The sequence below is a fragment of the Mycetomoellerius zeteki genome, unplaced genomic scaffold (genome assembly GCF_001594055.1).
Source record: "Mycetomoellerius zeteki isolate Tzet28-1 unplaced genomic scaffold, Tzet1.0 scaffold31, whole genome shotgun sequence".
NCBI lineage: Eukaryota > Metazoa > Arthropoda > Insecta > Hymenoptera > Formicidae > Mycetomoellerius > Mycetomoellerius zeteki.
Window position 1 is genome coordinate 1,990,310 of NW_017257294.1, and position 21,665 is coordinate 2,011,974.

At 35.4% G+C, this 21,665-nt stretch overlaps 2 protein-coding genes across 2 annotated transcripts in view; one reads left to right on the forward strand and one right to left on the reverse strand.

Moving 5' to 3' along the window:
- Nucleotides 1-6,797, reverse strand: part of LOC108724739 (uncharacterized) — a 7,655-nt gene extending 858 nt beyond the window's left edge. Inside the window, 4 exon segments of the mRNA XM_018451333.1 lie at nucleotides 1-2; nucleotides 5-1,537; nucleotides 1,623-3,597; nucleotides 3,599-6,797. The exon segment at nucleotides 1-2 is cut by the window's left edge and continues 858 nt beyond it. Coding sequence (XP_018306835.1) covers nucleotides 1-2; nucleotides 5-1,537; nucleotides 1,623-3,597; nucleotides 3,599-6,796 — 6,708 coding nt within the window. The 5' untranslated portion in view covers nucleotide 6,797.
- A 2,591-nt stretch (nucleotides 6,798-9,388) lies between these two features.
- LOC108724620 (uncharacterized) lies at nucleotides 9,389-18,392 on the forward strand. Its single transcript, XM_073512034.1, is given in 11 exon segments — nucleotides 9,389-9,740; nucleotides 10,059-10,187; nucleotides 10,664-10,865; nucleotides 13,045-13,361; nucleotides 13,429-13,523; nucleotides 13,592-13,793; nucleotides 16,738-16,853; nucleotides 17,163-17,298; nucleotides 17,417-17,548; nucleotides 17,629-17,829; nucleotides 17,916-18,392. Coding segments are annotated over 11 exon segments (2,154 nt in total). The 5' UTR covers nucleotides 9,389-9,508; the 3' UTR covers nucleotides 18,308-18,392.
- The last annotated feature ends 3,273 nt before the right edge of the window (nucleotides 18,393-21,665 follow it).

Here is a 21,665-nt window from a genome sequence, read left to right on the forward strand (position 1 = left end):
CTCGTGATTTTCCTAGACATAATGTCTTCTTGCAAACGTGGCAAGTAAATCTTCAGTTCCGAGCGCATATTCTTGTCGGAGGACCATTCCGTATCTTTGATTGTATTTTCATTATCTGGATCCTCGTTCTTCTGCATAGGCACTTCCGATTTCTTTACTAATTTCTCTGAATATTCATTCAGCAAAGATCTGAATTCGTTCTTTGCATGGTGATCTCTTCTGCGTTCTTTGTCACTTTCCACAGATTCTTTTTGAAGCTCGTAGGTCATTTCTTCCTTCAACGGTATTACTTTTATTTCCTCCATACTGAGATTTTTCGTATGCTTCTCAGGATTATCTCTCCTAAGATGTTCTTCAGTAAAGGCTTTTAATCTGCTCGCAAATTTTTCATTTAAACGGGTCCCAAAGAGTACGCTGAAAGCATTGTAAGCATTCTCTACGTTAAGGAACTGAGCAACATCACCATCGGCGAAATCCGTTGCGTTGGCCTTGATTTTATCTAGAAACATGGTGATTATCTTATCGTCATTTATAGATCGCTTAATGTCCGTGTACTCGTCGCTCTCTTGCAAAAGCTGAAAATTCGCATCTTGCATGTCATCCAGACTCCTCTCTTTTTTTTCTTTTTCTTTCTTCATCTTCTCGTTATCCGGCCGCTGATCCAGTACTTCTTCCATAATGTCGCTGATGATCGTCAGAATACTCGGCAAGTTCTTGTTATCTTTGATCTTCGTAGCTCTACCTTCGCGAACGCCATTGATGCTGATACCGATTTCACCGTTTCCGTAACCCTTAAGCTTTAGAAAACCCAGATCTACCTGAAACTTGTCCTCCATTGCTGTCTTATACCATTCCAGGAAAATATTTTCCATTGAATCCTTTCTCGCCAATAATTCCTTCTCGAAATCGTTCGTGGACATACCGAAGAAACTCTGTACTTCAGTTTCCATTGATCTTCCGAAACCAATAGGAAATGAGGGTAAGGATGGCAAGATAGATGGCACGGTACTAGTGATTACTGGCCAGACGAAAATGCCCATGCATCTGATGAAGCTCAAGCTGACTACGCATCGAACTACCCGCGATAGAAAACCGCGATTTGCCGTATGTTCGTTCAAATCTTCCACCAGCTTCAAAATTTCGTACTGATCGGCGGTTAGAGAATTTCTGACTGTATAATTTAATGTATCAACAAAGTATTCCTTCGAATTATCTTTGGGTTTTTCTTCTAAATTTTTTTCAGATTTGGAAATATTAACTAGAAGCTGAAGAAAATCAGATTCCGTGATATTCGGGAACATGCTATCCATTGTCGTCTCCGAAGTTTGTTCAATTTTTCCTTCGGTCTCATAATAAGAATTTAATAATTGATCAGTACTTCTTCGTCTCCTTTCGTGTTTCTTGGATGATGCGCTTGAGGGAACGGACTCCGACAATGGTTGTTGTTTAAATTCAGATAACTGGACTTTCTCCTTGGAGATATCTATGAGAATGCTTGACGGTTGTCCAAGATATCCGGGGATGGTTCTTTGCTCGTCTAGAAAATAAAAAAAATTAAAGATTAATAAATTGAATATTGAAAAGGGGTATCGGTATGTGTTTAGCGGATAAGACTGATTCACCTACTGACGCAGTGTTCGAAGCCCTCGATTGTCCACTTATCTGGTTTGCCTGTTCCACTGCATGCGCAACTTTTGACTGAATTGTTTGCTCTTGAGACTTCAGTTCCTGCGGCTTCGGCTCCTGTAATTTCGATTCCTGCGACTTCGGTTTCTGCAGCTGTGGCTCCTGGAACTTCAACTCTTTCGGCGCATCTGACAGGATTTGAATTTGCGGATAATTTATGCCGCCAAAGCTAGGCAATCCTGGAAACTGAGGAATGCCAGTTTGAATTCCACTCGGTACCGTAGGACGTTGAGGGAGAGGAAACTGTATGCTGGGACGCTCGGCGAAAGGATTTCCGAATCCAGGAAAACTAGGGATCTGCCCAGGAAGTTGACCTATACCAGGGATTTGACCGGCTCCAGGAATTTGACCTGCACCAGGAATTTGACCTGCGCCAGGAATTTGACCTGCGCCAGGAATTTGGCCAATACCAAGAATTTGACTCGCGCCAGGAATTTGACCAATACCGGGAATTTGACCAGAGCCAGGAATTAGGCTTATACCGGGAATCTGACCAGCACCAGGAATTTGGCCAATACCGGAAATTTGACCCGCGCCAGGAATTTGGCCAATACCGGGAATTTGACTTACGCCAGGAATTTGGCCAATACCGGGAATTTGACCAGAGCCAGGAATTACGCTTATACCGGGAACCTGACCAGCACCAGGAGTTTGAAACTGACCAAACAACTCTTCGAGGCTCGGTATAGTTGGTGAAAATTGCTTCAAAATTGGCCAAGTGACATGCTGGGTGCAGGCCACAAAATTATTGCTTCTCACGCAGTCTAACAAGTTGGTTACATATTCGCGACGTATCAAATCCGGTATCGCTCTCTCCGCCAATCTGACAATGTTCATCTCCTGAGCAGTCAGAAGAGTGCCTATCACAGGATTATTGACGTCTAGGTAAGAATTTTCTGAACGCGGCGACGAGTTCTTGCTTAGCAGATCCTTCAATGTACTTTCTATTTTATCTTTGATTGTTTCTATGGCAGTCTTTGATGTATTTTCACTCTTTTCATTGGACGTCTGATCGGAATAAGCATTGCGTAGTATGATCGATGATAAATCAAGTTTAGTTCTCGGCAGAATCTGAAAATTTCCAAAATTGGGAAAGTTTGGCAATCTCGGGAAGAATTGAGCAATTGTTGGCCAAGCTATATTCCTCGTACAGTCGAGGAACGTGCTCTCTCGAACGCAAGTGATCATCCTCTCTATGAAGATTGGTCTTACTGATTCCGGTAACAGACTTTCTGCGATTTGAACGATATTACTTTGCTGTTCTGTGAAATAAGATGTAATATGCGGTGATCTAATCATCGAAGGTAGGACTTCCGGCGTAGAATGCTGCACAGTCTTAAGTATTCTTAAAATTACACCTTCTGGATGTTCCGAAAAAATCGGATAAAATCGAGTATCTGTAATGGTAACAGTAGCATCTCCGTGCTGGCCGACTTTCACATCAGTCTCCGACAACGGCGATGGGTCCGTCAGATTCTGAAGTAATGTAGACTTACTGTTTGCTGCTTGAAGATGTCCTCCAAAATTTGGAAAGCTGGGCAGTCTAGGGAAATATTCCGATAAACTCGGCCACAATACCGTCCTTGAGCATCCTAGAAAATTATTCTTGCGTACACATTCTATCATTCGATCGATGAAAACAGAACGAGCTGCATCGGGTAATAAGCTCTCTGTTATCTTAAGAATAGTCAATTGTTGATCATTAAGCAGATGGTCAAACTGTTGCGTGCTGGTGATTTTCACACTCTGATCATCTCTCACGTTTGGCGAAGACAGCTGAATCGTCTTGAGAATGTTGAGTATTACTGATTCAGGATGTTCTGTGAATATCGGCACAAATCGGGTACCAGTAACACTAATCACAGGACCATTATTATGCGAAAATTTCGTCCTAGAAATTATCTTCACGTTGGAATTCGTTTGCGATTTGTTCCATTCATTGTTTTGGTGGTTGTTGAGCAGATGATAAATCAGGAAATTCAGGGAAATTAGGAACGTAAAGAGCAACTGTGGGCCAAATGACGTATCTGGTGCAATTAAGAAAGTCGTTGTTCGCCTGGAGGCAAGACATAACTTGAACTACAAGAGGAGCCCGAGCCGGAGGTGGTACCATGCTCTCTGCTAATTGTAGTACATTAAGTTGTTTCTCAGTAATTGTTGTCAGAACAATGACATTTTCGCTGACGATTAAATGCGAATTTTTCGATGTCGCTCTCAAGGAATTACGTACCTTTGTTAAAATCTCCGTGACCTTGTTTTCTAATTCTGCTTTGGAAGAAATTTCATTTTGGCGCGATAATAATGTAGGAATCCGACTGGATAATTTTTCTGCACCACTGGATTTCGATGGATTTTCAGTAATTAACGGTATCGTTGTAGTCGGTGGGTTCGGTAAAGTCGGTGGAATTGGTAAAGTCGGTGATTGACTTCCTCCTAAAATTGATGAAAAATTAGGAATCTGAAAATTTGGCAACAAACCGAAGAAATCGGGCAATTGCCAGTCCGGTAGCCACTCGGAAATATCCGGTAGATTGGGAATAAACTGCTTGACCGTCGGCCAGGTGGAATATTTAATACAGGTTACATAATTAAATTCCTCAATGCACTTAACAGTCTTCTGAACGAATTCTGGACGATACGCGATAGGAAGTAGCTGTTCAGCCATATGAATTGACAGTAATTGCTCTGGAGGAAGTATAGCAATGTAAGAATCTGTAAAATGAGCGATAGATGGAGGAGGAACTTTCGCGTGTTCCTTCAATGTATTCTGAAGGATGTTCACGATCACCGCTTCCGGCTTAGGCTTCCGCATTCTCGTGGCGTCAGCTTCAACGACTTCCGGAAGCTCGCCAGGAGTCCCCACAAAACTGGGAAAGGGAACGATAGGGTACTGTGGATACAACTGTATCGATGGGTACCAATTCTGATAATCCGGAAAAGCCGGCAGCGTCGGATAATATTGTTTCACCATCGGCCAGGCAAAGTACTTGATGCAGCTGAAGTACTCGAATCTGCGTACGCATGAGAACATCCTATCGGAATATTCGCGACGCCTCTCACCAGGTAAAAGTTTCTCAGCCATCTGCAAAATTTGGAGTTGGCCGATAGTGAGCAGTACCCTCAGAGTTTCGTTTGTCGGATCGATGAAAGTCGGCACCAAGTCATAGGTAACTTTCGATTCCAAAGCACCTTTTAAAATATTGAAAACAACGAACTCAGGTGTTAGCAACCACGGATGATGAATGCTGTTCTCTGATCTCGCAGATTTGGCCCTGTTACCCTGAAATAAGTCCATTAAGTTTACCTCGATTGGTAGGTTATTCAGAGGCTGCTTAACTGATTCCGGGAGATTGTCGAGCACGATGGGCCAGACAAAGATGCGTATGCAGTTCAAGACACTGAGACCGCGGATGCATTCTCCTATATTTTCCACGAACGACTGGCGCTGTTTTGTCTGTACTAATTGCTCGGCGCACTTTATTATTTCCAACTGGTTTTCGGTCAATTCGGTCGCGTTTAAGCTAGCCAAGTAAGTTTCGTTCGTAGGTGACTCGCGCGTTAACGCAATATTCTTCAAAGTATCTAATAATTGATTTTCCGTGAATTTTGGAATATCAGGGAGCACCTCGATTGCCTGTTCCCTTAAATACTGCAAAAATGTTCTGTTCTTGATTTGTTCCTGAAGAAACGCAGCTTGATTCTGCCATTTTTGAAAACGGTTCAAATCGGATTCCGTCGTTGAAGACGATTGATCAAGATTCTCACTTTGAGTCGATGTCACTTTCACATCGCTGCTACGTTGATTGCGAATTTCTTCATCTTTTTCAGCTGCAACCGCTTCAACCTCAATCGATTTCTCTGAAAGAAGACTCTCTTCGTCAAATTTTTCGGACTGTTTTGCATCGTTACCGACGGATTCAAGTGCATCATTTCGTATAGATATTAATTTTTTTATTTGACCGTCTACAATCGATTCTTGCTCGCGACCAGGTAAATTACCTTCTTCAGCGTTCAAATAAACAGTCGAACTCTTGTACTTGGACTTACCTGGAACACTGGCTCTATTTTCTCTGTTCAGATCCAGATCTTCGTCACCGATTTCTTCATTGCTCGAAGCCTCGTCGACCACATGTTCCTCTTGATTACTTTCGGTTTCTTCCGTTTGAGCAAGCTGCAAGCTACGAAGCTCATTACGTACGTCCTCGTTCACTTCATCAGTATTCTCTATTTGTGCCTCATCCAAATTATGTTCCGCTAAATTTTCGGTCTGCCCCGTTTCTTCTTTATTCAAATCTATTTTATCCGTGTGTTTTAAGTTGATATCTTCTAGATTCACTCCAAGATTGGAAGAAGTGTCTACGTTCTTCTCTCCTTCTGGCTCCACCTCATCATCATCGGCATTCACATCTACGTTTTTTACATCCGCATGCAATTCCTCGACGTTGATTTCAATAGTATCTTCTTGTGAATCCTGACTGTCCTCTGTATTGTCCGATACATTCCGTTGATCCAGTATCGTCTCAGTATCGTCAGACTCGACCTGAGCGTCAAATCTTCGAATACCTTCGTCCTTTTCCTCGACATTCTGTATGACAATCTCACCATTCTGCGATACGAGCTTACCGGAAAGGCTCACGTCGTTTCGTCTTCTTTTCTTCGCCACGCTACCTTCATCACCGGCAGCTTCGGCCTGAATCCTTTCAGGATCCTCGATGAGTATTTCTTCTTCTGCGTTATTTCTTCCTTTATCACTAACATCTTCATCTTCATCATGTTCTACTATCGCCAAGCTTTTTCGTGCTTGATCCACATCCTCTTTGTTTACGTCGTCAGGATCACTCACCTCTACCGGTTCCGAAATCTTATCGTGCACTTGGTCCGCAATGACGCTGCCGTCATCGTGAGGCACACTTCGCGCTCGTGTGTGATGAAGGACGCAAAGCAGAAAGAAGAAACAAAGAGTCGAGCGAGGCACGAGCCGATAGATGCTCGCGGTTGACCGTGGGCGTCGAGAGTTGAGTGCTCTCATGGTCGCGGTCGAGAGGCGAATGTCTCGGCCACTTCTGAGCCGGTCTATGGTCAGCCATGCCTCACGCATGGTGATACACATACCATCGTCTAAAGCACGCCGACTGTAGCCAGTTCACGGACGAAGAAGCGAACCTGTAGATGAATAACAGCCTGGCATTTCCATTTTTGCGGTGCCCCTCTACGCGCCTACTTCGGGGTTGCGGGGTAACGAGCTCCGCTGCCAACGAGTTCGCCGTGGCTGACCGGTTGAGTTTCCTGCGCGGAAATGGCAATGGCATCAGGTGCATCAATCGCTCGATTTATCTCAACGTGTAATTTCCTTAACATAATTAATGGTACAAATTAGTCGTACCGTTCGAACGTTTACGATATGAATTACTTGTCGCGAAGCTGAGGAAGTTTATTTACCTCAGATCGTTTGACAATTATGCTTTACGAGCACGTTTAGCGTAGGGAGCGATGTACTAGGAGAAAAGAACGAGAAAGTCGTAAACATAGTTAAGTGCACGGCATATACATTTTTGCAGCGCGAAGATTGACTTGTATACACGCCATCAGGCATACTGAGAAATAGAGTCTAAACTAAAATAAAAGTATAAATTGCAATGTTTTCACATTTGCTATAAATATCTTAGTCTTATTTTCTTTTAAAAAATTTATGTAATGCATTATAAGCTATCATCACTTATAATTGTTTATCATTAATAGTAAGAAAATAATTATTGATAATAATAAATTATATTATTGATATAGTTTATAATTATTTAGGGAAGCAAACATCTGTTTATATATATATATATGTATGTATATGTATATATCATAATATCAAATATATTTTAATTGTCGATAATAAAAGATCACAGATGTTTCTTGAAAAAATAAAAACTCATGATTAATCAGAATGCAAAAATAAAGCAGCAGCAAACATAGTCCTTAAATGAAAATTGAAAGAAGCAAAGGAATAGTAATCCGTAAATCCAAATGCGATACAGATCAGGTTTCGCATTTGTATTTAATACAGTCTTACTCGCGCGCTCTCAGCTCGCACCAGTGTAAAGGGTTGAATTTTTAGTCCTTGAAGGAATCGAGACTCGTAGGAATGGTCAGGAAGAAGGGGCATTCTAAGGTAGGGAGCGGAGAGTAATGCATTTTTACAGCGAATTTTATTTTCCAAGATGGTCGGCACGATGCTCCCTACTTCTTCCCTCTCTTCGCTCCTTCTGTACTGGATTCACTAAGCAAAGACGATGCAATAAACCTGTATTGCCTTTCTTTACTGTCTAGGTGGACGCTTACGGTGCGTCCACAACGTTTAATGCAATTTACTACTTCAGCATCGTTTCATGCAATGCTATTCTCTTTAATAATTTTGTCATCGGATATTTTCATATTGTCTTAACGATTAATTGTCTTTAATTCCTGAAATATTAATGCATCTTTCTTATGTTACAAGAAAGAGACATAGAAAAAATTGCATTGCAATTTGTTTTATAATAACTTTGGTCATCATTTATATATTTTATATATTTACCTTATTAAAAAATTATACTGAATTAACTCTTAACTAACTGTAGATAAAGCTGTCGTAGATAGAGGGTTGTACAAAAATGCACTGCAATTTCTTTATAATCATTTTGGGTATTTTTTATATTTTGTTTATTTAACAGATTTATCTTATTTAAAAATTAACATAACTAGCTAGATAAAGCAATACTAATCTTTGTCGGCTTCATAACAAGCATATCGAGGTAAACCATCGTCGATCATCAACCATGACTTTTCTTTGAGCTACTTACTGAAGCCAGACGGTTAATGAATTTTATGACGCACAATACTTATTCCTTGTAATGTCTCGTTATGAGGTCAGTCAGCAGTTATGTTAACTTAATCAGGAAGCACACTGAATCATTCGTTAAGAACGGCTATTTGCAGTAATGTTGCACGCATAAGTGTCTACGGATGTTATGCGTTTAGCAGATTGATGCGATGGTATCTAGGAGAATAAGCAGTACATTAAAACTAGTCTTAAAAAATTTATCTGCATATTATTCGCAAGTGGATTTCAAACAGTAAAACGTTTCTTGAATGGAGATTATAAGTATGTGCTCGTGTGTACGTGTTGCGAAGAATTTCATTGGAAAATTATGAAGCAATGCGTTCCAACTACTCTTAGTTCAGCCACTCCTTTTCAAGGTGATGGCCATGCATGAACGGTCGTTGCACGATGACCATGACAGTGACATTACATGACAAAAAGTGAAAGACGATGATATGTGTGTATCAATTCTAAAATTTTTTCCATTATCAAAATGCTTTATTTAAGTGAAGAGTTCTGTTGCAAAAAAATGAGATTTAATAAATTTTATATTAAAAAGAATTTTATATGAGTCATTAATTGTTGCAAAATATTCTCGAGCAATTCTCAATTAGGGAGTTTTTTATTGCCGTGTGATTTTATTAAAAGAAATATGAAATGTTAAAGAAAGCTTTCTAACATTAGAATACGGATCGTTGTTTTCGAATTCTCCAAGGTGTTTGTAAAATCAGTACTTAGGAGGAATTTAAAAGAGGTGCGCAGAAAGTCGATGCGCAGCAAGCGCAATTCTCTTTCGAGTTCGAACCGCTCGGTTGGTTGGAGGGAATCATACGGTTGCTCGTGCGAGTCCGAATAACACGTATTTCGTGTAGTCCGACACAGAAGGTTCAGGAGAAGACAGAGGGAAAAAAGTCAGTCAAAAGAAAAAAGATCGTCAGTGTCGATGAATCCGGGTGGTGGTAAACCGGTCTGAGAATGAAGGCGATTGGCCAGATCATAGCGTACGTGCTATTGGCAACTGCATTTACAAAAAATATGTTTGCAACAAGTGCCGCGAACATCAAATTTTCGAGGGACAGCAACAAAATCGCTCTGCACAATACGACGAAACTAGAGATGATCTCGGATGCTGTAGCACCGCTGAATCCTGACACTGATGGACTTCGGAGTATCCTAGTTAACGCATCCGAAAGCAAACCAGTTCAAGGTGAGACATATTTTCACGTTTATTAATAAAAAAAAGACATAAGTAGATTAAAAAAGCTATTTTGCGGTTATAGAATAAAAAATGTAATTTATAAATACTAATTTTTTGGAATTATTATGTAATTATTTAAAATAATATGTATCTACAAAAATTATAGATTTATAATAATCTTAATCATGTTAAAAGATTATATATTAAGATTATATATTAAGATTATATTAAGATTATATAATGATTTAAAATAATATTTATCCGTAAAAAAAGTATGGATATATTTACTTATAACAATCTTCAAATTATATTAAAATTGTTATGCAGATATTGAGTCCCGCACTTTTGGGAACAAAAGAATTCAGTTCATGCTAATGCCAATGATGTACAAAATGGGAGTGATGATGACAATGTTGACGGTAATAGCAGCAATCTCAGCAAAAGGACTTCTCATAGGTAAGCACCATTTTTTTGTACGTATAGTGAAAAGTGTCACCCGCACGATTTTATAACGGTCTCATGACTACCTTATGAGTAGCGTAACCTGCATACATGATTAGATGACATTGCTGACCTATTTATTGCATATAAATTCAGTATTCAAATCAATGTTAGATTTACATATGAGATTTTTTATTTAGCCAGTATTTCTTATAATTACTTATATATTTGATTAAAAAAAATTCTCGTCGTTTGTTTCTCATTAATATCGATCAATTATTGGACTTTATTATTCATCATCGCGAAAAATAAAATCTCGTTAACAATTATAACTTGTTAACAATCGTAGAATTTTTTTATTACAATATTCGTTTCTCAATCAGTTTGGTTTACTTAGGTATCCATCAGTAAAACTTAATAATGTGTATTAAATTTTACATGATTTTTCAATTAGTAAACGGAAGTCTTACTCTGCGTTTCACTACTTTCAGGCGTTATACTGCTAGTGTTTAAACTCAGCACCTTTCTAGCGAAACTTCATTCAGGCTGGCATGCACCATGGCCATCACCACAACCATGGCTATCACCGCAACCAGTTCACTTGCACGTTCACAGTTTTCCAATTCATCCACACATTCACCCACAAATGTACCAAAGCTGGGATTCAAGTGGCCCCGCATATGAGGACCAGCAGTATTACTATAAAGGATAAAATCATGCACTAAAAGGACGATTTTGCTGTATGTTTAAAGTATATAAAAATTTATATAGGTAAAAGATCTGAAAATAATTTTGTTAAGTTATCAAAATAATTATATAGGATGCTCAAACTGGTTTCTAGAATATCAAAAATTTTTGTAATATTGTTCAATATACTTCAGATTCCTGCGTAATTATTTTGATGGTCCAACAAAATTACTTTCAGATCTGTATTTATCTAAATTTTGACATATTTCAGTGAAAATTGTTCTTTTCATGTATAAATTATACATATTCCAATCAAGAGATTTATACCGAAAAGTCATTTACGAAATAATGGTCATATCGAAACGCGTAATAGTCATCGATAGAAGCTACATTATTTATATAATTTCTGAGATAATCTTTATCTTCTTGTATCCATTAATTCATTCAGTGATATTATGAATACCTGATTTTTTTCTGGGATATTAATATTTATAATGGTACGCTGAAAGAAATGTTTGGTACGAATAATCATTATTTTATTAATTATGTGAATCACATAAACCTTATTATATTAAATTTAAAAAAACTTTCTTATTTTTAATTTAAAAATCTTTCTTATAGTTTTTAAGTTAAAAAGTAAGAAAATTTTTATAATTCATATCAATAAAATAACGGTTATTCATATTAAACATTTCTCTCGATGCATACTTCTCGCTATCCAGACGCTATTTATTGAAAGCGCACACACGCACGCACGCATACACGCACACTTTGTACGAAAAAGAATATCAATTTAACGAATACTCTCTAGATTTTTTACACTGTAACACACACCGAGTGACCATCGTTCTTCGTGCATTTCATTATAAATTAAGTATATGCAGATATACCAAATTAATTTTCCTAAATATAATAATTATTATTATTAAATTTATAAAGAATATAAAGAAACAAGACTTTCCTTTTTTAAAGGAAATATAAAAAGTGTTTTTATAACGCAATATATATAAATATGTAATTATTTATTAATAATTTATTATTCAAGTAAAACTTTATTACACATATGTGAGATGTACCACACGATGCGCCTTCAAAATACGTAAATTAATCAGATAATATCTTATGCATATCGCATGGCGAGTTACTCTGTGTAATTATATTCATCAAACAACAATTACATAGAAATACTAATTTTGTCTCTAATTATGGAAAATATGTATAACGTAGACCTACATTTCAATAGAAAAACGAAAAGTATTTATATTTAAGAAGTACACACATACCTCATGTTATGAATAAGGATATATATTTACGTTACAATGGTTTTCCTATAATTTTTTATTGTAATATATATATATATATATGTACATGAATTAAACTACACGATGAGTGTCTTATATCTTTTTATTGTAATATATTTATAAATTCTACATTTTTATTTTAATGCTTGTATACATTTGTTAACATTTCGTATGTTTTCTATTTCTGCTTTTTCTTTTACTTTTTCTAAATCGATAAGAAATCTTATATTTTCTCCAAATTAGAATTAAATTTTATCAAAAATACGATTTTTCTAAGAGAATTTTAATTTTTAACCATTACCAAAGTTTGTTAAAATTATTATATATTTATCGATGAGAGAATGTAGCGAATCCTGGACGAATTATTCTAGTCTATTCCAATGTAAATAACATTCTCTAAGTAAACGAGACCCAGTTTCCCTAGTCTAACCTGGCGTGGGGTATCTGACAAATAAAAAAGTAAAATATCTCTGCCGCGCTTCGCGTAGCGCGATGCAGTCTACATGGTTAGTGAATAGAAGACGCACATATTGGAAAGCAGAGCGATATTTCTAAGAGTTTCCTTCAGTATCTTTACGTTCGTGAAATGTTAACTTTAATTAAATGTGAACGAATCGCGAATAATATCACTGATGACATACCGTAATGAATTAGTAATAGTATAATATAAATGATTGTTGTGAATGTTATACGATTGTGGATACCATCATATGATTACGTGATTTTACACAGTACAAGATAATATATTTGAATTAGTAAGTTGTAAAATAATTTAATAATAAGTGCAAACTGCAAGAAGCAATAATAATAATAAATCTTTATTAAATGTTTATTCATTTTACATACAAATAATTATAAAAAATATATAGATGTATTATTTTCAGTTTACTTTAATTTATATATATATTTAATAAATATAATTATCAGGAAACATTTTCTATTTTAGAAGGATAATTTTCAATATGTATATTTCAGTTTATAAATCATTGTAAATTCGAGGACATGAATGGGACCAAGTTCTTCGTTTGCATTATCTGGCTGATACCATTGTCAAAACTGTTAACTCGTGCTGAAGAGAGACTGAACAATTGCCAGATCAGTTTCAACAAAACCCAAAGTTTGAAGATTTTTCCAGGAATCAAATTTTTCTTAACGGACAGTGAAATCAATATTCATGTGAGAATTCACGACCTATTACTAGGTATTGACAGTACTGTATTTACTTTTGCATTTTACGCTTGACGAAGATTAAGATCTCTCTTCTTTAGAGACAGAAATGCAAACTGCAAGAAGCAAAGAGAAGAAGAAGAATCCTTTACAGAGACTTGGATTTATGATGATGCTGGCGCCATTTATTATGCAGGTTTCTTGTTTATTAATTTTATTATAATACTTCCCATTAAAACAAATGATAAACCTGTCTTATTTCAGATACTTTCCTTACCGGGCGCCATAGCAAACATTAAAATGTCACTTCTAAAGAGTATTATGGTGGCGCAGTTAGCAATCGCGATAATGATCTATAATTTAATTAAGAGCTCACAAGACTCGGAAGTAGTGGTGATCCATAAGCCGTATCATCACATACACTATCGTCATGGTTTTCCCGATGACATCGAAGACGAATGGTTTGGTAGATAAAATACACGAATGAGTGTGACAATAAGAACAATATATTTCTCGTGATACTGGGGTTTTCCAAAGCGACACATTAGAAAGTATGAAGGACATCTGTGATATAGAAATTGTAACACGTAATGCAAAATTTATTTTTTAAATTTTAAAATTATTTATATGTTTTTATATGTAAATTATTAAATTATTTTTTAAATTATTATTATATTTTTTAAATTATAATTATTATATTTATTAAATTATTATTATTATTTTATTTATTAAATTATTATTATTATTTTATTTATTAAATTATTATTATTATTTTATTTATTAAATTATTTTTTAAACATGTTATATATATTTTTATTTGTTAAAAAATGTAACTCGCAATATACGAGAAAATATATTATTGCATGATCTTTCGTCGGCTGCGTACTCACCTGTCCGCGTTTTACCTCGTATTGAAGAGACTGCCAATATCAAGATGTCGGCTGACCTACTTTGGGCTTCCACATAACGGCATTTTGGTCCAGATTTTCACATTCGCATGCACACATACCCATTCACGTTTCCTCATTTCTCTCTCGGTAAATTCGACATCGAAATCGAAATGAGAATTCCATCGCACTTCTCGTTAATAAAAAATTCTTGCGATAGCAGAAAAGTAAATGAAGTTCTTGTGCGTGAGCAAGAAGAATGTACAAGCTAATTGTAGCGTAAATATCAGAAGTTTCGTCAACGAACTAAATCTTCGAGACGTCGATATTCGCTATGCGTATACGTGCCAAAAACCCACCTTCCATGATTGGTATTGTTGGTATGCCACGAGGATCGTCGCTCCTAAATCGACACCTCGCAGTACAAATCAGATCGGTATGCCGTTTTCTGGACTACAAAATGCATAATGCACCACGCGTACCCGGCAAATAAGAATCGAACATTCGCTTATCGCAAACTGCTTGAATCGTGTAAACATAGCATTACGTGAAGGAATTTAGATCTCTTTTTATAATTCTCCAATAATTCGATATTCCACGAAATGGAAACGAGCTAATTCCTGTTCCAGTTTACATCGAAAAAGTCGAACGATTGGCGAATATATTAGGCTTGTCTGAAGAAACATTTTATTGTGCACAAGTTTCACGACTATAAAAGTTTCAATATCTATTGTATATTTTTAGATCACGAAAACAGAATTTTCTCTCGCAATTTTATCGACTTACAATTAGTTATGGTATTTGATACTTCCTACATGTTTGATTGTATCGTGCAGTTTTAATTTACGCATGTCCAAATTTTGTCTTCAACATTGTAGCTTATCGTGATCAAAAGTTTGTAATGGTGTCACTTTCGATAATTATTCGATTTCTGATGTTGTCAAGTCTAGTGAGTCATATATTCAGACGAAATTTTCGAGACACAATTTTCGAATCACCTGAGAACGGCCCTGACCCTCATTTTACCGTAATGTTCCATTTACGTTTGGACGTTTAAAAACGAGAAAAAAATCTCCAATCATATAATAGTTGATATTTTATCAGAGCAACCTTTCACGATTTTCTCAATCATTCATTTCAGTCAAAGCAAATCAGATGTTAACGAGATTTTCTTAGAATATGTCATATACTTTGCACAATGACATTAAAAAATGCAGGATTCTGCTGACATTATTCGCAGTGTCCGATTAGCTAATCTATGTGCATTGAACGTGCATTAATTTATTATATCCAGCATCGTCCAGCACTTCTAACAGCGTTCCCTTCTTACAAGAAACAACCATCGGTCTGACAGCGTTATGTGTGAGAAGATAAAACGAAAGGTCATCTAATAAATACACGCTTATATCGTGATCAATGTAAATGTCTCTTCGTGCCAGTTCATCAGAAAAAAGCATTATTCTGTCTCTCAAAAAGTCATCTGTGTCATCAATAGCAACTTAAATTAATTTTGTGCAGTAAATTTCAATTATTTTGATAGAATTATAGTTTTAAAGGAGATCGGAAAAAATCCAATTTTTCCAATTATTCCGCAGATTTTTTCGGTTTTTTTTCTAAGGGTAGAAAATTCATTTTCGAAAAATTCACGCGTGCTCGTAAAATCTACCACGTTTGCTTCTCGGTTCTTTTCGTAAAGAAAATAATTGCGTATAGGGTACACAGCGGAATAAGTTAACAGAAATTTCGAAATTGTTTTAAAAGATTGAAGTCGCATAATATACTCAATAAAATATATACAAAACATATACTATTGCACCATTAATGTAAGAATTAAAAATATACAGTTCAAACATCATGTTTATATGATAATAGTAGGTCTAGAAAATAATTTGAATTTAACTGAATTCGTAACAAAATATTTGAAAAAAATAAACTACAAAGAGACACTTCAGGAGTTTATTAGATCGAAGTGTGACAAACTAGAGTTAAAAATCTGTCTACTTAAGCTTTGCCATACTAAAGGAAGGTTACATTAGGTTTCACTATAAAAATAGAAAGATAACTAAAAAATTTTAATAAAAATAATGCTACATAATTTCATAGATCGTATTAATTTTATAAAGGAATTTAAAAATTACTTATTATGTCTTTTACAAGCAAAAACAGCAATTTTTCCAAAAAATCAATTTTTCGGAAAAAAACCGAAATTTTTCCGGTTTTTTTTCCAGCAATTTGAAAACAACGGTTTTTTTAAAACTATAGACAGAATGGTCAATCAAATTTACATAATAATTTAACTTAAGTTAAAGAAGATCTAAATCTTTTTTGTTAATAGATATTAACAAAAGGTGAGAAAATTAAAAATTGTGTTAAATAAAATAAAAAACGATATACTATGTATTTATTAAATGACTTGCATAAAGTCTAGACAAATATTTATCGTTTTTTCTACCTATTTGTGGCATATATAACTCTCTCAAGTAAAAACGTCATCCATAAAATCTAATGTTATGTCACAGATAGCAATATGAAATTTTACCGCGGGGAATGCAATCTATAGCCACGATCCACTAGATCCACGACGATTTACGATCATTAATGATCACCGTGCAATTATCTCCCAGTCGAGTCTGCGAAATGTGTGAAAGCATCAGCCTACCAAGAAAAACGTCAAAGGCCTCCCGATTTTTCCATTTTGTCCCTTTCACACTTTCCTCTTCTACCTCGTCGTCAGATCGTTTCATAGATAACCCGCGGAGAAGACGAGAACATTTTTCTCGTTTATTACGTCACCACTGCATGCTCGGAGGATTCGCTCCTGCCATCATTCAGTCGCGCGAACTCGAAGCCGCAGGGATCTTCGCGGGATGTCGTCCTTCATGGTGAGGATCCAAGGCCGACGAAGGAAAATACTCGTTATCACACGATAAAGCACACGCGATTTTCAGTTGCAGAGGAGATGGTGCGATCTTCTGTGTCTGCTGTGCTATCTGGTCGCGCAACATCATGCCGTCGCGGACGATATCAGGCCTTACGAGTTCTCTTTCAACATTGTCGATTTTCAGCACAGATTTGAGAAGAAAGGTACATACCAATCGAAAAAAGTGTTGGGCGACATTCTTATTATTGCAAATAATTAGTGAATTAAATAATTCTCGATAAATAATGAGATTAATGACGTTTTGTCTATTTCTTTGTTGAGACGCCGAGGGACTCATTACTGGGGAATATGGCTTTATCACAGCCGATGGTGTCTACCATGAGACTGGATATAAGACCGATAAAAATGGGGATTTTATTATCACAAAACAAAGGAACCGAAAAATAACGAGTTGTAAGTTGCGTGCTTATTGAAGCGATAAATTTTATGTTTATTACGCTCTAAATCTGAACGTTTTGTCTTGGCTTAACAAGTGAAGGACGCGCAAGAGATATTCAAGGATAGACCGGAAGCAGCGAAGAAATTAATCGAAGCCATAATGAAAGCCTGCAGCGGTTGTAAAATACCAATAAAGCAAGAGAACGATCGACCAAAACCTGTGAAGACAGTCACGGAGTCACCGCTGCAGAAGAAGATGGAGCCGATATTGAAGCGGATGATGAAGATATTGACAGGTAGATACAAAAGGAACAAAAAAGAATTTGTGAGCGTTAAATTAGGTAATATTATAGGTATAAATTTACACTCTTTAATTTTGCAGCCAATACATCCATTAAGAGTTTCTCAAGAGAGAAAAATAAGATTATCAAAAAGGAAGACATCACGAAAAGCATGGTGCGAGCTGCGAAAAAGTTGCTATCCGAAGATGATAAACTCACCGTGAATGATCGATTCCTGGAGAAAATGGCAGACGATCTTTACTATCAGTTTAACTATACGATAACGTCGCACGGCCATCACGAGGACGGCTATCGCAGCGGAAGGAAGAACGGTAGCTATCGATCTCAAAATGAAAATGGTATCGATACACAGGTGAGGTATCTGTCAAATGAATTCGGGCATCAGCCCAACATCACGTTCATTCCGCAGGCATACGCGGCTGATGAGAGACATGGTCTCAAAGGATACTCGTTTCGTTGGTATTGGTCGTAAATTCGCAACTTTATATGTAATGCGATTTTACTTTAATCAAGAGTTATTACTTATAAATATGCTAACATTTATTTAAATAGTATGAGCCACGTCTAGAAATTCATAATTTTCCATTTTTGAGGTTTATCGTTAAAACAAAATAATTTATCACGCATAAAAAATAAATAATTCATTGAGATAAAGATAATTATTGTAAAATATATATAAATATTCTGATAATCTCCTATATAATATAAAATAATTTATTTTCGAAAATGTAATTTTATTCATTATTTTTTAATGATCTTCTGGACACGGCTTTTTTTATAACATGCATTTACGAAAGTATAATTTAGATCATGTTATATTACAAATTCAAAATAAACGAAAATATTATAATAAAAAATCTTTTGTAAATTTTCGCGATTTCTTTCATGAGTTATTTGAAACCTTCGACGAACACTAAAAATAGGTCAAGTATACGTGTGATCATTCCTCAGTTTCTAACAGGAATGAAAGCAGCAAGCAAAAATGTAGTCAGACTATTAAAATTGGCTAAGCTAATCTGTAAGAATATCATTAAATTTACACATTTTTTAAATTTTCTACGAAAAAAAAAATTAACACTCATTATAGTCACATAAACGTAATAAAACTATTGTTTGTACATACCAAGTGAGAAATGATAATGCAATCGACATCGAAAGCATCAAATCGACGTCGATTCAATATCAATTTTATTGTTATTTCTCACTGGGTATGTATATCGTTTGGTCAAGTATTTGTTACTTTGCATCAACCAGATGGTTCAGAGATCATTATTAGAATGACTCGAAATTCATATTCGAGGGATAGCAAACCGTGATAAAACTGTCACATAAATAATAACGAGATAACGGTAATATATCGTATAGCTCATGAGGTTGGCATTTCTGACAAAGCATGTTACACTCAGTTTGCATGGTTATCCTTTTTCTCGAGTTACATGTACATATTAGAGATGATACTTTTTTCTGTATATGTGTAAAAAAAATTTAATTCTAAAAGACAAACATATCAAATGGCTGATTAAAGAGACCTTTGCGCAAATAAGCTGTATTTTGTTTCATTATGACAGGTAACATACTCGTACAATTTTATATATACGTAACGTAATGATCATGTAATTGATGATTAAAACACGACGCGGGCAAAATACGGAAAGGGCGAACGTAATCATAGTGAAAGGTAAGGTGAAAATTCCCGATGATCGATGCATAATTCACGAAACCGGCGCGGCTACATATTCCGAGAGTGTTAATTAACGGCACAAAAGCCATTGAGACCACGTTGTAATAGTCGAATTGTTACAACGCGTACGTGACTACGAGGCTCTGAACTTCTGAAAAACGAATTACCTACTATTCTTATGATAATTAAACGAATATTAAATGATATTTCAATTTTTTTAATGAAAAGCTTGTAGACAAGATAGACTTAAACGAACAGTAGAGGAGAAGGTATTATGGTTCCCGAGTTATATTTTACACAATAACTTTGTTAATAATCAATATTTAAGTTTAAAACTTGACAATTATATTCGTTGAAATGTTGTTGAATCGATTCTGGACTGAAAATTACGAAATGTTTATTACTTAGGACACCATTAATAAAAATGTGGCGTTGCATAATAACTCGAAGAAAAATATGGGTAGTAATGTAGTCTATCATAAAAATAGCCTTAAAAAATTAATTTTGTTTAGAAAACAGTATTTGGTCATAAAATTAATTAAAAAAATAAAACATTTTAAAATGTATACAAATAAATGTGTATACATTCACATAATTTCTGCATATAAGATGCTCAGTACTAAAAATCTATGTACTAAAAATAGTACACATAATATAAATATAGATTAACAGCAGAGCTACAATTGACTATTAAATAATTATTTTGATATGAAAACCTCAAAAAAGAGACCGTGAGTAATCAATATCCATAGAGGACTACATTAGCAAAATGTCATGCTATTGTTTAAATTTGCATAACTCAAAATATATACTATCAAATAAAATGTTAAATAACAAACAACACACTTAAAAATACATATATTCGTGTGATAATACACTTAAGTTTAAGAAAAATAAGAAAGTAGGTGTAATTAAATGCTAAAATGTACCTCAGAAACGTTTCGAAATACTTGAAAGTAAAAATGCATTATAATAAGTACGGCCTCTTAAGTATTGGTATATTAGCGTTATGATGTAACAGCGCTACTGAACAAATAATTCCATAAGTAATCATTATTAGCATTCGCTATATAATAGCGGAGATATTAAGAGAAGCCACAATATATACACTGGCCATAATACCACCTTCTCCTCTATCAGCGTACTTGAGATAATTAAATATGATACAAGTAAATTAAACAAAATAAACTCGATAAAAATGTATAAAGCGATGAATATTTTCGGATATATGAGAGATATTCAAAGATATATTAAACATGTACAATCAGCGATTCAGACATTTTTTAAAAACAGTTATTTCACTCTATAATTTGATTCCTCTTTAATCTGAAACGACAATAAAAGTCAAGAATTAGGTTAGCATGTGTTGTCGATCAAGTGAAATTTTTGTCGGTCTATGTACTGTTAAACGTGTGTGTCAAGTTGCTCGTAAACTATTAAAAAAAAATCACTGGCACGTATCACAATCCGAATTTTGTCCAGTTTTTGGATCGTCTAATTAAACTTACTCTGTATTTTTTTTAATTTTTAGAACTAGAAAAAAGTTAATTAAACTGAAATTAAAATTAAACTACGTTGACAGAAACGGACATCAAAAATTATAAGGGTATATATTCTCAATTTTAAAGGCATTTTTTCATAAAAAATTAAGTAATGTATTCGCACTGCATGTAATTATTTTTGGTTTTGGTCTCAAAAAATGAAAATTAAATAACAATAATTTAAAAATACAAGAGATAAGTCTAAAAATAGAAGAGAAATGAGAGTGTCGCGACATATGATAATGAAAATGAAATTTATAATGATTTTATTGATACTTCATGAATAATTTTTCATGTATTGGTGACATAGGTCAGTATAGAGACAAGATATTCCACTCTATCAAGTTCATTTCCATACGATAATTTACGGAACCGCAATTCTTATGGGATGACACCGTAAGTTTCGTCGTGGCGAAAAAGCCCACCACGATGGAGGGGTACCCGCTAGACTTACATGAAACCAAACCCACTATTGGCGGAAGTTGAAATGGAAGGGACACCAGTCTCATATATGTTCGCCACGCACGCTCCACAACCACTTCGAGCCTGTGACACGCGGTCCAAGGCTACGGTTGACGGTCAAGATCAAAGAAAAAAAAACGAGAGGG